This window comes from Rhinatrema bivittatum, chromosome 11 (assembly GCF_901001135.1).
Source record: "Rhinatrema bivittatum chromosome 11, aRhiBiv1.1, whole genome shotgun sequence".
Classification (NCBI taxonomy): Eukaryota; Metazoa; Chordata; class Amphibia; order Gymnophiona; family Rhinatrematidae; genus Rhinatrema; species Rhinatrema bivittatum.
The window spans coordinates 52,536,584-52,556,976 of NC_042625.1; the positions used below are offsets into that span (position 1 = coordinate 52,536,584).

At 45.2% G+C, this 20,393-nt stretch overlaps 1 protein-coding gene across 9 annotated transcripts in view; it reads right to left on the reverse strand.

Annotated features, from left to right (window-relative positions):
* RAB36 (RAB36, member RAS oncogene family) overlaps positions 1 to 20,393 on the reverse strand; it is a 48,884-nt gene that overhangs the window by 19,795 nt on the left and 8,696 nt on the right. For 8 of the 9 annotated variants that reach the window (XM_029620133.1, XM_029620132.1, XM_029620138.1 and 5 more), the window contains exons 3-4: positions 17,740 to 17,831; positions 2,344 to 2,409 (exon numbers count right to left, since the gene is read on the reverse strand). In XM_029620133.1, the coding sequence (XP_029475993.1) occupies positions 2,344 to 2,409; positions 17,740 to 17,831 (158 nt within the window). The remainder of the gene's footprint in view (positions 1 to 2,343; positions 2,410 to 17,739; positions 17,832 to 20,393) is intronic. The other variant, XM_029620139.1, reaches the window with a different exon arrangement.

Sequence of the window (20,393 nt, forward strand, 5' to 3'; positions counted from 1 at the left end):
TTTACACTATGGCCAGGTATGGAGCGGAGTCAAGGAAAGACCTCAGGAGCATCAGGATGTGTGTTAATATCCTGGGGAAGGTTAACTACATCTCTTAAGGTGTAACTAACTTACAGGCCGATACAGTACAGTGCGCTCCAGCGGAGCGCACTGTACTGTATCGGCCGTTTTCGACATGCTAGCTTTACCCCTTATTCAGTAAGGGGTAATGGCGCGTCGAAAACGCGCGTCCAACCCCCCCCCCCCCCCCCAACCTAATAGCGCCCGCAACATGCAAATGCATGTTGATGGCCCTATTAGGTATTCCCGCGCGATTCAGAAAGCAAGATGTGCAGCCAATCCGCACATTTTACTTTCAGAAATTAGCACCTACCCAAAGGTAGGGGTTAATTTCTCCGGGCAACGGGAAAGTGCACAGAAAAGCAGTTTTTACTGCTTTTCTGTGCACCCTCCGACTTAATATCAGGGCGATATTAAGTCAGAAGTCCCGAAAGTTAAAAAAAGTTTTAAAAAGTTAAAAAAAAAAATTGAAATCGGCTCGCGGCTCGCAGGCTGAAAACCGGACACTCAATTTTGCCAGCGTCTGGTTTGCGAACCCGTGGGCTGTCAGTGGGTTTGAGAACCGACGCCACCAAAATTGAGCGTCGGCTGTCAAACCCGCTGACAGCCGCTGCTCCTGTCCAAAAAGTGGCGCTAGGAACGCGCTAGTGTCCCTAGCGCCTCTTTTTGCCGCGGACTCTCATTTGAATACAGAATCGCACGCACAGGAGAGCGGGCGTTAGCCCGCTCTCCTGCGACTTTTACTATATCGGCCCGTTACATAGAAACGTAGAGACATGATGGCACAAAAAGACTATATGGCCATCTAGTCTGCCATCCACAACAACTGCTTAGCGCTACAATCCCTACCGTTCCCTCAAAGATTCCCTGTGCTTATTCCATGCTTTCTTGAATTTGTATATTGTCCTTGTCTCCTTGACATCCCTAGGGAGGCTGTTCCATACACCTACCACCCTTTCTAAAAAGAAGTATTTTCTTAGATTACTCTTTTCACCCTCACCCCATGACATCTCTTTCCAGAGCCTCCTTTCCATTGAAAGAGGTTTGCCTCCTATGCATTGACACCTTGGAAGTATTTAAATGTCTCTGTCATAGTTCCTGTATCCTGCCTTTCCTCTATAGTACACGTTTAGATTTGTCTGTCCGCATGTGCTTTAGCACTAAGACCTCTGGCAATTGAGGTATAGCTAACTTTCTATCAAATAACATGGCTTGCTGAATTCAAAAGAAGCGGTGTTATTTTATTTCCACATTAATGAGCTGATTTCCATGCATATCAGCTCATTTAAATATCTGCATTGTGCCTGATTTATTTTCTTGCAGATAACAGTAACAGCAATGGCAGATAACTTGCAGATAGCAGTAAAGTTTTACCACAGCTTGATAAATAACCCCCATAGACACAGAAATATCTCACAATACAATTAAAAGTATATTGAATCCTTTTCCAAGCAAAAAAACAACCCTACACTATCAACTGATTCAGCAGCCAAAACTGTGAGTCCTGAAATGATAAAGTAATATGTTTAAAATTGGCAGCTCATAAAACAGAATCATAAGAATGCAGAGGTGGAGCGAGTACTCTTTACCAACGGACATGGATTTCTAGGAATTCCATAACTTAAGAGGCTATATGAGAGAAGGCATTATTTTTTGTGGTGACCAATTTTACACTAGCAGCTGAATAAACACAGAGCAAAATTTTGATTGAGGACCGTAGCTCATAGAAGGAAAACACCCATAGACACAGTCCATCAGATATCTGGGTGCTGAGTCATGCAGAATTTTAAATTTACTCTATATTCCATTGGGAACCAGTGTAAAACCAGTGTTTGTGTGCAAAGTTTTGCATTTTAAAACAAATGTGCAGAAATTCTCATGAAAGATTTGTGTGAGGCAAGTAGCAGGACTAATTTGTGCAGACAGATCTGGTGGGATAATTTTTAAAGTGGATTTATGAAGGTTAATCCACTTTGAAAATTGATGTAACTTGTGCATGTTTTTGCTGCATAATTTAGGAGGGCTTTTATAAAATTTTCCCCAAAAATCTTTCACTTGGAATGCCATGCCTTCTGGAAGCAAGGGATACTGCATCAAAATAGAAATTAATGTCCTCCAGCTGACCTAGGTCAGGTCTCACAGGGGGTGGATAATAAGTCGGTGACTGTATGGGCAAGTCATCTCTCAAAAGAAGGCCATACGTCTTCAGACGAAAGAATTGTTCTAAGACTGTGAGACTGTGGAATCTGCAGCAGGGAAGCAGAGCTCGGAGATCCACTGTACCTGTTGATGAGGCTTGTCTTCCCGACATAAAGGTCTCCAACAACCACCACTTTTGACATCTTCAGCCTATAACAAAGACACATTCACAAAGGAAAATTGATTCTTACCTGATAATTTTCATTCTTGTAGTACCACAGATCAGTCCAGACTCCTGGGTTTTGCCTCCCTTCTAGCAGATGGAGACACAGAAAGTTTTTCTGACGCTGTACTTAACCTGGTGTACCATCAGTTTTGACCTGTACCCAAGCCAAGATGGAAAAGAAAACCAAAACTCAATGTAACCTATCCCACATCTCCCGCCGAACGAGCAGGAGGAGAAAATACTAAATCTGAATGAGTCTTATAACCAAATAAATCAATATGTACAACCATCACCTGAGCCAGAAAAAGCCAACTGAAAATACTTCAGATTATATACAAACAGCACATATCGAGTGGATTCTCCAAACCCGGGCGGAACTCTGGACTGATCTGTGGTACTACAGGAATGAAAATTAGCAGGTAAGAACCAATTTTCCTTTCCCTGTTCGTACCCAGATCAGTCCAGTCTCCTGGGATGTACCAAAGCTTCCCTAATCTGGGTGGGACTGCAAGAGTCCCTCTCAAAGCACACGTTCACCAAATCTGCTAGACTCTGGCGCCTGGACGTCCAGATGATAATGTCTGGAGAAAGTGTGCAAAGACTTCCAAGTAGCCGCCCTACAAATCTCTTATGGGAACACTAACTGATATTCAGCCCAGGATGCTGCTTGCGACACATCGAGTGAGCTCTCAGACCTTGAGGCACCAACTGACCGATGCAAATGTATGCCGAAACTATGGCCTCTTTCAGCCACTGTGCTAGGGTAGTTTTTGAAGCTTTCTGCCTTTCTTTGCACCACTCAAAAGAATGAAAAGATGATCGGAAACTCTGAAACTATTAGTGACTTCCAGATAACATAACAGTGCCTGCTTCACATCCAGAAACCTCAACTCCTTATCCAAGACAACCATCCTATCCAAATTTGGAAAGGCTGGTAACTCCACTGACTGATTCAAGCGAAAGGAGGAAACAACCTTTGGAAGGAAAGAAGGCACCGTACGCAATGAGACACCCGATTCTGAAAACCTTAGGAAAGACTCTCTACATGAAAGGGCTTGCAGTTCTGAAATCCACCTAGCTGTACAAATTGCCACCAGAAAAACGACTTTTAATGTAAGATCCTTCAAAGTTGCCCTGCATAGCAGTTCAAATGGCACCCCACAAAATGCTTTAAGAACCAAGTTTAGGCACCATGGAGGACATACTTTTCACACCGGGGGATGCAAATGTTTGACCCCTCACAAAAAACGTACCACATACAGATGCGCAGCCAGAGGCACTTCGTGCCTCTTGCCCCTAAGGCACCCCAAGGCAGCCACCTGGACCCTTAGAGAGTTGAAAGCCAAACCTTTTACCAAACCTTGCTGCAAAAAGGACAAAACATGGGCCACCAAGCCTCGAAATGGATCCAGCTATGCTCCTTGCACCAAACCTCGAACACCTTCCACACCCGCATGTATGCCAAGGAGGTGGACTTCTTCCTTGCTTGTAACAAAGTGGTAACAACATCCTCTGGATACCCCTTTTCTCTCAGGTGCTTCTTCTGAATGAGAAGAGAAGCGACCCTCCTGATCCAAAAATATAGGACCTTGACACATAAAAGTTGGGAAGATGAGCAAGACGTAGTGGGCCGTCCATTGCGAGATTGACTAAATCTGTGAACCATGGCTGATGAGGCCATTCCGGTGCCACCAGAACTACCTGCCCTGGATGAAACTCTATTCTTCGCAAGAATTTTCCCACCAGCAGCCACCGCAGGAAGATATACAGGAGAATTCCCTGTGGCCATGTGAGGACTAAGGCATCGACTCCTTCTGCCCCATGCTCTCTTCTTCAACTGAAGAACCTTGGAGCCTTGGCATTCTTGCACGTTGCCATGAAATCCATGCACGGTACTCCCCACCTGTGACAAATCAGGAGCATGGCTTCCTCTGACAACTCACACTCCCTGGGATCCAACTGTTGGCGACTGAGGAAATCCGCCTGGATATTGTCCAACCCTGCTATGTGGGAAGCTGCCAGCATCTCCAGATGGCGCTCTGCCCAGTGGACTAACTCTTGAGCTTCCTGCGCTACTGCCAGACTCTTGGTACTGCCCTGCCAGTTGATGTAAGCCACCACCGACGCATTGTTCAATAAAACTCTCACTGGTCTGCCCTGAACAAGAGGCAAGAAGGCATGCAACTCTAAACGCACCACTCTTTGTCTCTAGACTGTTGATGGACCACGACATCTCCTCTGGAGACAAGTGCCCCTGCGCCACTTGAGCCCGACATACAGCCCCCCCAACTGGACAGGCTGCCATTGGTTGTGACCACTATCCAATTTGGAACCTCCAAGGCCATCCCGCGGCTCAAATTGTCCCGACATAGCCACCAATCCAGACTCAACCTGAATCTTTCTGTAAGGGGCAATGGCAGATGAAATTGCTCCAATACTGGATTCCACCTGGAGAGCAAGGCCAACTGAAGTGGCTGCATATAAGCAAATGCCTAAGGGGCCAATTCCAAGGTGGAAGCCATAGACCCAAGAACTTGTAGATAATCCCAGATCCTGGGAACCGCACTGCTTAGCAAACTGCCAATCTGACCCTGGATTTTGACAATCCTCTCCTTGGTAAGAAAAACTCTCCCGAGCCCAGTGTCGAAATGCACTCCCAGAAATTCCAGAACTTGAGAAGGTATTAGCTGGCTCTTGTGCAAATTCACAACCCAGTCCAGGGACCATAAGTGCTGCAACACTACCACCACTGCCCGATGACAGAGGTCCTCTGACTTTGCACGAATCAACCAGTCATCCAAATACGGGTGAACCAGGATGCCCTCCTGCCAAAGAGCTGCTGCCACTAACGACCATCACCTTTGTAAAGGTCCTTGGCACTGTTGCCAACCCAAAAGGCAGGGCACAAAACTGAAAATGATCTCCAAGGACCATGAACCTGAGAAACCTTTGATGGTCTGGACAAATTGGGATGTGGAGATAGGCCTCGGTCAAATCTAGAGAAGCCAAAAACTCCCCTTTGTGCACTGCAGCGATCACCGACCTCAATGTTTCCATCCGAAAACGAGGGACTTTGAGCACCAGATTTACCTTCTTTAAATCCAGAATCGGACGAAAAGCACCATCCTTCTTCAGGACTACAAAATAAATGGAATACCTTTCTTTTCCCCGTTCCTTGACCGGTAGTGGTACAATGGCCCCCAACAGATATAGATGATTGACAGTTTCTCAAACTACCTGCTTTTTCTGCTCGTAAGTGCAAGGGAACCTTGTTAATAAATCTTTTAGCGGCCGAGCAAATTCTAAAGCATAACTGTGATCTATCACACTTAGGACCCACTGATCCTACATGATCTTGGCCCACTCCTCGAGAAAGGACGTTAACTGACCTCCGATTTTTAGAACGGAGGAGCGGGCTGGCCTTGCTTCATTGGAGGACTTGGAACTGGAGGCTCCCTGACCGGAACCATTTCTGACTGGTCTACGACCTTGAAAGGATTGACTCCAAGACTGCTGCCTCCTGGCACCTTGTCTCTGATCTCTTTCCTAAGGACGAGACTGCCAGGGACGCTGGTTGGACCAGAAACAAACCCGTGCCAAAGAGAAACCTCTGCTTGTCATCCAGCAGCTTGTGACCTTTAGTCTCTCCGAGAAGCTTCACAAGCTCCTCTAAGTCCTCACCAAAAAGCAGCTTCCCCTTAAACAGAAGCAATTCCAGATAAGACTTAGACCAAACATGTGCAGACCAATTCCTTAACCACAGAAGCCTTCTAGCGGAGACCGCAGACATCATCCAACAAGAGGAAGTGCATATGAGATCATACAAGGCATCCACCCCATAGGCCACAATGGCTTCCAGCCTCTTGGCCTGCTTCGCATCCTCTGGGAACAATGACTTGTCGGACTGCAATTGCTGTACCCAGCGCAATCAGGCCCAGAGCATAAAACTGCTACATATAGCAGCGCAAATGCCCAATGCCAACATTTCAAAAATCTTCTTGAGGTGCACCTCCAACTGCCGCTGATCCCGCCACCGGAATAATTGTCTTCTTCGTTACTGCCAAAACCGAAGCATCCACCTTTGGCATCCGTAAAAGATCCAAAGTGTCCTCAGGCAAAGGATACAACTTCTCCATGGCTCTGCCAATCTTTAAGCCTATATCTGGAGTCTCCCATTCCCGAAGCACTAACTCCTTCACTCACTTGTGGAAAGGAAACGTCTTGGTTGGCCCCCTCAGGCCCCGCATAACCAGATCCACTCCCTTGTGGTCTGAATCAGCCTGGGGCTCTTTAATACCTAGTTCATTTAGAACGCATGGTATTAAAGGCCACAATTCCTCTCAGCGAAAAAGTGGACTACCTTCAGATCATCTCCCTCCATGGAAGGACTTGATCCCGTGCATCATCAGGGTCTGTGCCGTCCAAATGAGGATCTACCCCAGATGGATGAACCACCAGGGGATCATCAGCCTCCAAGCTTTCCAAGCTATTATCAGCATTTCCCAGGGGCTACTGACATGCCAGCACACTCTGAACTCTAGTCGCCCCACCAGATCGAGAAGAGCGTGGACACTTGGCCATAACTGGCTCCTGAAGGTCCAATGGTTTGGGATCGTGACATCTAGCCACTCTTTTAGCCAGAAAAGCTTTGTGCATAAGCAAAACAAAATCCAGGTAAAAATTCCAATTCTTCTGGATCCTGCTCCAGGATGTGATAACTCAGATCGAATGTCAGTATATAAAAAAAACCCCAAAAAAAACATTCCTCCCCCAACAGAGGATCCCGGTGCCCCCTTGGCTCTGAGGGTCTTTGATCTGCCGGCGGGAGGGCAGTGTCTTTGCATGCCCTGTCAGTCACTACAGCAAAAGAAGACAAAATGGCCGTTGTTCCTGCCGAAATCGGGAAGGCACTTTCAGGCTGCTCGGCTCCCCCCCGCACTACCCACGGAGGATCATTGCCTGTCCGAAGCTCCCCAAGCACTCCCCGAGTTACCTTCCTCCCCTGGAGATACAGCGGGAGCATGTGCCGGCAAGGGAGAGGCGCACGTGTGTATCCCCACATGCCATGCACTGCCCGCTGTGTGACATGGCGGCAAAAGCGTCATTAGCTTTTTTTTTTTTTTTTTTACAAATACCGCTCTAAGCCGACCACACTGCTAAACGCCGACAAGTGTGCCCGACAACCCCACGGGACGCCGCGAACCTGAACACCAGACCGACACAAGCTGAAAAACAAACAAAACAGAGGCTTTTTCTTTTTTTAAAAACTTTATACTTGCGGCTGCAGGCTCTGGCTGCCCACCTGTGGGAGTGAGGAAAGGGAACTGGCCCCACCAGTTATCTCCCCCCCCTCAGCAGGTCAAGGATTCGGACAGACCCAGGGATTTCCAACCCCTCCTGCTCGTCTGCTCCTCCACCTGAAAGGATGGCCCCACCAGGACCTACTGATCTTCAGGAGGGCTAAATAGGAATGCTAAGAGAAATTCTAAAATCTTTCTTTTTCCTCTTTTTTTTTATATTCCCCAGCCTGCAGGATTTGCACCACCATCCTTCTGCTGGAGACAGATAAATACCGGAGGACTGCAGATGGCACACCAGGTTAAGTGATAGTATCAGTAAAACTTTCTCTGTCTCCATCTGCTGGAAGGGAGGCAAAACCCAGGAGTCTGGACTCATCTGGATACATACAGGGAACAGGCATTTCACATACATTGAGACAAACACTCAAACAGAAACACAAACACTTATACTGACAAAGGACTTTTACATATACTGGCACAAAGACACACAGTGACAGTCACACAGATACTCACATGCCTGCATGACATGTGCATGGATCTAGAACATGTGCATACACAAAGTTGCACAGATTTATTTACCTACAGACACAGGTAACTATTAGCACACACCAATCTATTTATTTATTTATTAGGAAGGATAATGTTCAAACAGCCAGCACAGGGCTAGAGTCTGCAGGTACTCTGCACAGGTGAATGGGGGAGTCATGGACGACACCTAGTAGTATGATTGCAGGGTTCCAGGAGGTCAGGACCTGCAGTGAGTGGCAGGGAATAGAAAATGCATGTGTTCAGCTGGAGGAAATATTGAAAGCTTGGTTTTTACAACCAGATTTGTGCATAGAACTTTAATTGAAGAGTATGCAATATATGCACTCATTGGCCCTACTCCTGGAAAGCCTCCATCAGCGTCCCTTTGTGTACGGAGAAAATACTGAAAGCTTAGTTTTTGTGTGTGCAGATTGAAAAGTTACACTCACAAAGGCTTTCCATACTGACTGCTGCTAACTTTAGGAGCTCAGCATCATCAATAATAACAAGTTGATAAAGGATGCTAGAAATGGAAATGTAACTACTTGGAACAGGAACAAAGCCTTAATCCTCTCTATAGAATCGCCTAGTGTTTGTGTACCTGTTACTCTATCAGGAATGAGAAACATGGACATGTTCCTGGACATTTGGGGAAGCAGCTGATGATGGAGAAATTAATGTTTAAAACAATGACGCAGTCAATCTTGATTCCTGGGCCTGAGCACTGTATGCTCCCGGTTCAATCCCAGGATGAGGCCAGGACTAGGGATGTTATAAAGGCAGCATTCACAGCCCCTGGAAGGAGGAGGTGATATAAGGAGGAGGTGATATGTTCGATACCTAAGTGGCAAAAGTCAGGGCCTATGATTGCAGAAAGAGCCCTGATGCATGGCCCCCGGCCCAGGACCTTCACTGCATGACTGAACTAAACCTAAATTAGGAGGAGATTATAAAAGAGGGGGGAAATTCCTGGTCAGAGGTGCCTGAAGGCTCAAGGTACCAGATCTCAGCCTGGTTCCAATTGAGCTGGAAGAACAAAGGAGCAAAAAAAACGCTGGGTCAAACATCCCCCTCCCCCATAGAAAATAATATACTTCATGCCCAGTTGTAAAATTACAAATAATTCTCTAATCATTGTTACTAATAGCCCATCAATAACACAACCTAAAATTCTCTCACCCAAAGGAAAGAATAGGGGAACAGTTCCTGTTGTTGCTTCCCCTGTCTATTCTTTCATCTATTTTAATAAAAACTCACCAAGAAGAAAAGCCAGATCTGCCAGGTTGTTATCTTCCCCAAGTCTGCAAATTCATTTTGTTATTGACATGATTTGCAGCAATTGCATGTTACACGATTGACAATAAAATTTAAATTACAAAAAAAAAGCCATCTAAACAATGTCACAGAAATAACTTCTCTTTCTTCAGTATTTATGGTGGAAGGGCCACTAGAGGAAGAGAGACTTAGAACATCCAACAGAGTCACATTTGACCAACCCAGGAATGGATAAAAAGGCAAAACTGGACAATATGAAAATCAATCAGCTGTCTGGACCAGATGAAATTCACATTCCCCCTGAGTTGAGCCTTTGTGTGCTGGGACTGGCAGGACGTAGGCAAGGATCTCTGCTGATGATTGGAGATGTGGTCGTAGGCAGGCAGCGATCAGGCGTTATCAAGATTCCAAACAAGGGTCAAAGACAGGCGTATTGGGAGTCCAAGAAAGGATCAAAACCGAGGAAGAAGAAGAGAGGCGGATAGGGCTGAGGCAGGCTAGGTAGGCAAGGACTGGAACAGACTGGGCAGACGAAGGGTGGAAGAGCACACACTACCACAGTAGCTGGACCTGTTGCTGAGGCAGAGTGCATCAGGGAAGCCCTTATATAGGGGAATGTCGATTATGTCATTACTAGGGGCCACAGGGACTTTTCCGCCGCGGTCCCTTTAAATAGGCTGAGGTCAGGTGCACATGTAGCTAAGGGGAGGTGCACAGGACACTGAAGCTGGCTGCATCCCGCTGCATGGCATCCGGCGGTCTCCTGCCGGGGAAGGAGTCAGTGGCGTCCTGCTGCATCAGAGGGATAAAAAGTAAGAGTGGGGGATCACAGGAGCAACCCACAGACCGCTGAATGCAACAGGGTTCTAAAACAGAACCAAGCAGCTAGCCTAATGCCAGTTCCTGGGAAAATACTGGGAGACACAGTTGCACACTTGGAAGGAGGGGAATGACTAGTAAGAAGACTCAGCACAGTGTCAGGAGCAACAGGTCAAATTTTCAAGAATGTTAGCCACAGAAATTAGAATGGGAACTATACTGTAACTGATCTAGCTGATCTGGATTTTGATAAAGCTTTAGATATGGTTCCACACGACAGACTAATTTTCAAATTAACAGGGTCATTCATCAAAATGCGTTATGGTGTTAACGCATGCGATAACGCCTTAATGCATGCGTTAGCACGGTGCGAATGCAAACTTCGGGAAGGGGCGGGATCAGGGAAGAGTTTGGATGGGAATTACTAAAATGAGGGGCAATATCGCACCATGCGATAGCATAATGCATGCTATCGCACGGTTCTAACTCTGGAAATAACTACACATTTTTCCTGGCATTAAGCTGCACGATACGCCCGAAATGGCCATAACATAATTCGGCTGGGGTGGGGGAGGGAGAAAAGCACCTTTGGGGAGGCCTTCATAGTATGCAACTATTTATATGCATATAGGAGGGTCATCTAATAGCTCGAGGTGAGGTGATGGTGGTGGTTTAGGGTTTAGGGGCCAGTTTATCATGCAGAGTGAGACGTACAAACAGCACAGTACACCTAGATGAAGATTTTACTTTATTTGGAGTGAGGAAAGTCTCAGAAAGATTAAATTTTGTACTATGTTATCTGCCCTAGCTTGATGGTACCCTGTTATAGAAGCTGACTGAAGGCAAGGGCTACAGAATGAATGGCACATACTCTGTATGGAATAAGATGACAAGTTGGCTTCCACAGGGGTCTGTGCTGGAACACTGTTACTTAATATTTTTATCAGTGATCTACAGAAAAGAATAAACAGCAATATTGTAATTTTGCAGATTACACCAAACAGTTACTTTAAATGTACATCGGGGCTCTGATTTTACAGAAGGACCCAGATAGTTTGGATGAAGGGACAGACAACTAGTACAGTAGATGAGATCTAATGTGCTAAGTGTTGGGTAATGCATTTGGCGCAGAAAAATCAATAGGTCCAATGCATTTGAAATGAAACAATACCTGCTAACACCAGCTAGGAAAGAGATCTGGAAGTATCAGTTAATAAATTGGGAATGAGTGTGCAAAGACAAGCGAGACGGAGTGGCCAAAACTGGGTGTACGTCAGTGTGCATTAAGTAAGAGAAAAAGCAAGAAGTGAGATCACACTTATCATCATTGTTGATTATTTATATCACATTTTTCCAACCATGGAGTTCAAAGCATGTCATAGCAGAAAAGGATTTTACAGCATGTATAGCATTCGACAGAGTTTCCAGGTATAGGTTACAGTTTACAGGATTACACAACTAGATATAAGTATGCAAGAGTAATTGTTGAAATGCAAGTTAATAATTGCCATAATATAGTAGCAAACAATAGGAGAGATATAGAATGAGCAGGATTTGCAGGTCACATCATGGGGTTGCAGTAGTATAATAGCAGTGGTACACCAGATATAGGCTACACAGTCAGTGTAGGTCTAGTCAGTCAGCCAGACAGTGAAGTTTGATCAGTTTAAGATAGGGAGGTTGATGGGAAGTAAATTTTCTGCTCAGCTGGGGCAGAAGATGCCTGGACTTTGAATGCAGGCCTCCACTTACAGTAAGGGTTCTGGTTGAAGGCCAAATGCTGCTATAAACAGCCAGGTTAGTAGATGCTTCCTGAAAGTGAGAAGGTCTGGTGTAAGCTGGATTTCTAGCTGGAACAATCCTTCGACACTTCTTTTCCTGGTGACTGAAAGTCTCTTTGCCTTTGGGGAAAGTATTGCTAGGTAGGCCTGCAAAAGTGAATCCTGGAGGGTATATATGGGATGAACCTGTTATTGAGATAATGTTGTGCTTGATCTTTGACACTTTGAACACGAATTATTGAACATCGGAGTCGGATCAAAGCATTAAAGGAACATGCCCCCTTAGTAGATCATTGGAGGGAGTTCGATCATTCATGGCAGGATATTCGTTTCTTTGTAATTAAACAGGTGAAGTGATTTTGAGGTTGTGAATTTCTGAATAAGTACTGTTATAATGAGTCTTTAAAGCCTTGGTTGAAGATGCTGTATTAGAGATGCCAAAATTTGAATTAAATTTGTCGGGAACTTCTAGGTGAATGTGATCTTTGCAGAATTTTGAGAGAAGATGAAGTCCCGGTTGGGATAACATCTAAGAATTTGAACAAATTAGGTTGGTTGGAGAGTATCAACGAGTGGATAAGATCGTGTATAAGCACACCCGTTAAGAGACATATGGGAGTTGTTGAATTCAAGGTGTTGGTTCATCCCTGAAGAAGCCTTTGAGAGATCAGGCGAAATGAAGATCTTTGTTGGAATATGTATGAGCTAACATTTGTTCAGTTGCATTAATGGAATATACATGAGTTAACATTTCTTCATTTGTATTAATGATTAGAGAACATTATATGTTTAAATTAAGAATTGAATTAATATTATATATTTATAGATTCATATAAAAGCATTTGCACTTTTCCATAATTGGTTTAAGATCATAATTAAGATGAACTTTGTAACAATACACTGTCATGTATATTGTACTTGATACATGTTTCATGTTTTTTGAAATATATTGGTTTTAGGTGGGGGTATGTGTGAGATGAATGATTGTGTTAGCTAGTTTTTAATGTTAGATAGGTGAATGTTCTTCATGAATAAATAAATTAAACGTATCCTCTTTTTTGGTGATATTTATATGATCTTTGACACTAGCAGGCCCCATACTTTGGAACACAATGCCTCTAGAGATCAGATTGCAAAGAGATCTCAAAACATTTAAGAAAAGTTTAAAAACATGGCTTTTCAAACAAGCATTTTATAAAGAGACGGGAGAATAGAAAATATTTAGGAACAGGCAGAAGAACGCCGGCGCACAGCACTTAGGATTGTACAGTAGAGTAGTCCACAAACTCTACATCACTATAAACATAATTGTAACACTATGAATAGTGAATTTTACCCGTGAACAGTACCTTACTGGTACATTTGGTCATGACCTACTCCACTAAACAATTGATTGTCTTTAATGATATATTGTGACCGAACCTTTAGCGGCACCTGTTAGAATGTACTATTGTACGCCCTCACCCACATTAATTTATGTGCCTACATGTAAACCGTTGCAATGGTATATGACTTAGCGACGGTCTAGAAAAGATTTTAAATAAATAAATAAATAAATAAATATACTTGAAGGCCAGGAGTAGGAGTGGGCTGCAGCCTCATTTTTATATGTTTGTTTTTTGTTTTGTTACTGTTTTTAAATGTTGTCGTTTTTGTTTTAATGAAACAAAAACATGGAACAAACAACAAACAAAATGAAAAAAAAAAAAGAATTTAAAAGCCAAACAAAATGAAAAAATGTCTGTCACACCCCTACTAGGCATCTACTCCAACACAAAAAAAGGAAACTGCAATAAAATGCAACCAAGCAAGCAAATTACACAAATAAAGTTGCAAGAAAAAACAGAGAAATCAAAAAATTGCAGAAAGGATAGAAAAGTGCTGAATTTTCAACAGCAATTTGGTAGATCCTGTTCTATTTGGCCCCACCTCTGGTGAAACTGTGGCTGGCACTCTCCTCTCTTTTAGCAGCGATTCTATTAGTTTGCTCACCATAGAGGTCTGACTAACTGGCCTAAAATCCCCAGTCTCCTCCTTACTTCCACTTTTGTAAACATCTACATCCGCCCATCTCCAGTCCTCTGGAACTACTCTTGGCATTGAAAAGGTCAGCCAGCGGAGCTGCCAGGACTTCTCTAAGTTCTTGGAGCACATGGACTGTTAAAGGGCTTAGTAGCCTAGGTTGCAGCAGGTATGCTGGGTATTTTCTTGATATTTTAATATGTGTTAGGATGTATATTTTCAATTGTGAATTTATTTGTTATTTTGGGGGATGGCACACACATAGAGCCAAGACAAGGAAGAGAACCTTTACAAGGTTGTACCCAACCCCACATCAAACTTGCCCCAGACCTTCAGGTGACAACCTGGCTTTCTGAGGCAGCTTTTGGTACCAACCAATGACACAAACCCTTCTAAACTGTGTACATAATCCTTCTACCTCTCTGCATGATACTAACCTCCCCAAATTACCTATCTTCTCGGCCATAAAGAAGCTCATATTTAATCTTGATTAAATAGAAGCCATTTATGCTTATTTAACCAGTGCACTAAAATCTGTATTGTACTCAACCAACTACTATGCATTGCCCCACTGGAACTGCGGTAAATCTGTAAATCATCGCATTTCTGCAACACATTGTAGATCAGCGGCTAGAACTTTTTTCAATTAATAAATTTAGTGTTTCTATAGTAATGTACTACACTGTACCACAGGGACCAGCTGTCTTTCAAATTGTTTAAAATTCCCCAGACATAAATAGACAATGATGATAAACGATCTTTTTGACTTGGAAAATGATATAAAAACATTTGTAAATAAATAAATATAAAACAGCATAGAATTGCCTAGAATGAATTGTTTGAATATAGAAGAAAATAACTTTTAAATAAATAAATAAAACCAATTGGCACATCCAGTCTGCCCAATTATTCTTGTCTACACTGCTAGGGATATCCCAGTCACACGCAGGATACTATTCCTTCCTCCTTAGTTCTCTACCTTCTTGGGTACATAACCATACAGGATCCCATACTCAATCCAACAACCAGAACTCCCTTACACTCTGTGTCTAACAATTATCTGTCCCTCAGCAGGAGGTCTTTCATCCTGTTCCATCTGTACCTGAGATAGAAGGGCCCTCATCCTGTTCCATCTGTTCCAGGGGTAGGAGGGCCCTCATCCTGTTCCATCTGTACCTGAGATAGGAGGGCCCTCATCCTGTTCCATCTGTTCCAGGGGTAGGAGGGCCCTCATCCTGTTCCATCTGTACCTGAGATAGGAGGGCCCTCATCCTGTTCCATCTGTACCTGGGATAGGAGGTCCCTCATCCTGTTCCATCTGTACCTGGGATAGGAGGTCCCTCATCCTGTTCCATCTGTACCTGAGATAGGAGGGCCCTCATCCTGTTCCATCTGTACCTGAGATAGGAGGGCCCTCATCCTGTTCCATCTGTTCCTGGGATAGGAAGGCCCTCGTCCAGAGGTAGGAGGGCCCTCATCCTGTTCTAGGTGTAGGAGGGCCCTTATCCTGTTCCATCTTTACCTGGGATAGGAGGGCCCTCATCCTGTTCCATCTGTACCTGGGTTAGGAGGGTCCTCATCCTGTTCTATCTGTACCTGGGGTAGGAGGGTCCTCATCCTGTTCCATCTGTACCTGGGGTAGGAGGGCCCTCATCCTGTTCCATCTGTACCTGGGATAGGAGGGTCCTCATCCTGTTCTATCTGTACCTGGGGTAGGAGGGTCCTCATCCTGTTCCATCTGTATCTGGGGTAGGAGGGCCCTCATCCTGTTCCATCTGTACCTGAGATAGGAGGGCCCTCATCCTGTTCTAGGCGTAGGAGGGCCCTTATCCTGTTCCATCTGTACCTTGGATAGGAGGGCCCTCATTCTGTTCCATCTGTACCTGGGATAGGAGGGCCCTCATCCTGTTCCATCTGTATCTGGGGTAGGAGGGCCCTCATCCTGTTCCATCTGTACCTGGGATAGGAGGGCCCTCAACCTGTTCCATCTGTACCTGGGATAGGAGGGCCCTCATCCTGTTCCATCTGTACCTGGGGTAGGAGGGTCCTCATCCTGTTCCATCTGTATCTGGGGTAGGAGGGCCCTCATCCTGTTCCATCTGATCCTGGGATAGGAGGTCCCTCATCATGTTCCATCTGTTCCAGGGGTAGGAGGGCCCTCATACTGTTCCATCTGTATCTGGGGTAGGAGGTCTCTCATCCTGTTCCATCTATACCTGGGGTAGGAGGATCCTCATCCTGTTCCATCTGTACCTGGGGTAGGAGGGTCCTCATCCTGTTCCATCTGTACCTGGGGTAGGAGGGTCCTCATCCTGTTCCATCTGTATCTGGGATAGGAGGGCCCTCATCCTGTTCCATCTGTACCTGGGGTAGGAGGGCCCTCATCCTGTTCCATCTGATCCTGGGATAGGAGGTCCCTCATCCTGTTCCATCTGTTCCAGGGGTAGGAGGGCCCTCATCCTGTTCCAGGGGTAGGAGGGCCCTCATCCTGTTCCATCTGTATCTGGGGTAGGAGGTCTCTCATCCTGTTCCATCTGTACCTGGGATAGGAGGGCCCTCATCCTGTTCCATCTACACCTGGGATAGGAGGGTTCCCATCCTGTTCCATCTGTTCCTGGGATAGGAAGGCCCTCGTCCAGAGGTAGGAGGGCCCTCATCCTGTTCTAGGTGTAGGAGGGCCCTTATCCTGTTCCATCTTTACCTGGGATAGGAGGGCCCTCATCCTGTTCCATCTGTACCTGGGATAGGAGGGCCCTCATCCTGTTCCATCTGTACCTGGGGTAGGAGGGTCCTCATCCTGTTCCATCTGTATCTGGGATAGGAGGTCCCTCATCCTGTTCCATCTGTTCCAGGGGTAGGAGGGCCCTCATCCTGTTCCATCTGTACCTGGGGTAGGAGGGTCCTCATCCTGTTCCATCTGTACCTGGGGTAGGAGGGCCCTCATCCTGTTCCATCTGTACCTGGGGTAGGAGGGTCCTCATCCTGTTCCATCTGTATCTGGGGTAGGAGGGTCCTCATCCTGTTCCATCTGTATCTGGGGTAGGAGGGCCCTCATCCTGTTCCATCTGTACCTGGGATAGGAGGAACCTCATCTTGTTCCACTGTACCTGAGATAGGAGGGCCCTCATCCTGTTCCAGGGGAAGGAGGGCCCTCATCCTGTTCTACCTGAGATAGGAGGGCCCTCATCCTGGTTCAGGGGAAGGAGAGCCCTCATCCTGTTCCATCTATACCTGGGATAGGAGGGTCTTCATCCTGTTCTCTTTGTTTCCCAGTAGGAGAAATCTTCTATTTTTAACTCTTTCTAGTAGGAAGGGCTTCCTGGTCTGCACCATCAATATTAACTGAAGGAAGTATTAACATACAGTATCTCTGTAATTATCAATGCCTCCATGGGCTACAAATGATTTCTAGACAACAATGAGTAGTAGTAACTTCTATATGCTCTAATGCTTTTTGGTGGAGAGTGGAATATAAACTAAAACTGTAATATAATGTCATGTAATAATAGTAAGTTTCCTGCAAAAGAGATGTAAGCTAGAAGTAAAATAAGAAGATGTAGAAGAGTCTGCCCTAGCCTAGAACACTCACCCGATAGTGCCAGTGTTGCGCTGCTGGCAGGCAGCCCTCACCTGCATATGGAAATGATCTTTGAACTGCAAACAGGCCTCTGGTGTGTACCACTGCAGAGAGATACAGGTGTAAATCTGAAGAGGGATGCCACATAATACAGTAAAACGTGTCTGCGTGCTGCGACAGGATACTGCTCTCGCCGAATCTCTGCAGGCCCTACAGCACTGAGAGTTTCAACCTCAGAGACTTCTCTTCCAGCTTCTACATCTAATGTCCTGTTATCCAAAAGTCAGAAGGAATAGACTGAAACCTGAGGAAAATATGGATTCAATACCTTTATAGAGGTTAATTTTGAATAGCCTGCATTCTTCGCAATGTTCAGGGGCACTTTTAACCCATGCACATCACAAACAATGTACATTGTAACTATTTAAAAATCAGTGCACATGCGCTGCACCTGTAGAGGGTGTGCGGACTTATGAGCAACGCTTCTTTGTAAGCAGCTAAGCATGTGTACCTCTCAAGCTGTACTAAAATTTCTATTCATCCAGATAAATCACTTTAAAAACTGCCCTCCGTTATACTAAAATACACAACAACTATACCCTGGAAATTTGCAGTTATTATCTAATATAATTGTATCCTGCATTAGTAGAATTTGTAGCACAATGCCATTCTATCCCCTGTCACTGGCTATCAAATTATTACTGCTGCTTGTAACATTTCTTCAAAATGACTTGTTTTAGTCTTCCTTCAAATAAAAGCAAAGCATGCAATGTGAGCGAGGACAGGATGCTTCGGTAGTCAGTTCATTAAGGGATGTCTAAGTGAAGCTTCACCATGCAGCCTTAAACCCTGGAAGTCATTTTCTCTAGGGCCTCTACCCATTCCAGTTCACTAACACAAACACAGGTCCATACATTTTAAGAATTATCCTTTTATCGATCTTTCATTTATTTAAATGTGTGTCCCGCATCTCTCTTTCTCTTTTGTTTCGGCTTCCAAAGACACCTAGTAAGATTGCAACCTGCTGGCCTCAGCTACCAGCTTTTCATGTTTGCAGTGAAATTTGAAGGAAATCATCACAACCATCTGAACCTTAAAGGTTGGCCTAACAGCAAAGGAAAATTAGTTCTTACCTGTTAATTTTCATTCCAGTAGTACCACGGATCAGTCCAGACCATGGGTTGAGCCTCCTGTCCAGCAGATGGAGACAGACCAAAACTGAAAGGGTATCCTATATCAGGACAGAGCCTACCCTGCAGCCCTTCAGTATAACCATTGTCAAAGCAGCAAAAGGTATAAGGTCAAGCAAGTAACAAGGTAACTATTAAAGTCGTTGAACAATCAAACAATAGAACAATGGAATGAACTGTGTAACTAAACGCTCTTGCCTGATCATCGTAAGAGATCCTTTCAGTGCCTTCAAGGAGAATCCAAGAGAGCCATGCAGAGATACTCCTATAATAAGGAAAAAACAGAAAGAAGTTCGAGCAGACAGACCAAGGAAACACGGGAGGGCGTCTGGACTGATACGTGGTACTACAGGAACGAAAATTAACAGGTAAGAACTAATTTTCCTTTTCCTGTATGTACCCGGATCAGTCCAGACCATGGGATGTACCAAAGCTTCCCTACAAAGGGTGGGACCAAGACAGTCCCGCTCGAAGAACCTGCCGACTGAAGGAACCAAACACTGGTGCCTCTACGTCAAGGCGGTAATGTCGAGCAAAGGTATGTAGGGATTTCCACATAGCAGCTCTGCATATTTTCTGCAGAGAGACCGATTGACTCTCCGCCCAAGAAGTAGCCTGAGAACGCAAGGAATGAGTCTTTAGGCCCTCTGGAACTGCCCGGCCTTGACAGATATAGGCCGAGGAAATCGCCTCCTTCAACCATTGAGCGATCGTAGTCTTAGAAGCTTGGTTGCCTCTATTGGGACCACTCCATAGAACAAAAAGATGATCGGAGACCCGAAAGTCATTGGTAATTTGAAGATAGCGCAGTAAAATGCGTTTTACATCAAGGCGGCGCAGATCACCCCCAAGTGGACCCGCTATATCCTCAGGAAAGAATGCAGGAAGATCCACCGACTGGTTGACATGAAAAGAAGAAACAACCTTCGGCAGAAAAGACAGTACGGTCTTAAGGGAAACTCCTGAATCCGAGAACCACAGAAAAGGTTCCCAACAGGACAACGCTTGAATCTCCGACACCCGTCTGGCGAAGCAGGTAGAAATGAGGAAAACAGTCTTAAGAGTCAAATCCTTGAGGGTAGCCCGACGGAGAGGTTCGAAAGGAGCTTCACAAAGAGCCCAGAGGACTAAATTAATTCTCCACGAGGGACAACAGGCCCATACGGGCGGCTTCAAATGCTTGGCGCCCTTGAGGAAACGGACAACATCCGGGTGAGACGCTACTGCATGACCCTCAATGGTGCCTAAGAGGGAGCCGAGAGCGGAAATTGGACACGCAACGAGCTGTCAGAGAAACCCTTGGAGAGGCCCTTCTGTAGGAAGGAAAGAGGTATAGAAATCGGAGGTGAACGAGCCGAGACACCCAAGGCCATGCAAACATTTTCAAAAACTTCCAAATGCGGACATAAGCCAGTGAAGTAGACGGTGTACGGGCTTGAAGCAGAGTGGATATAACTTCCTCTTTATATCCTTTCT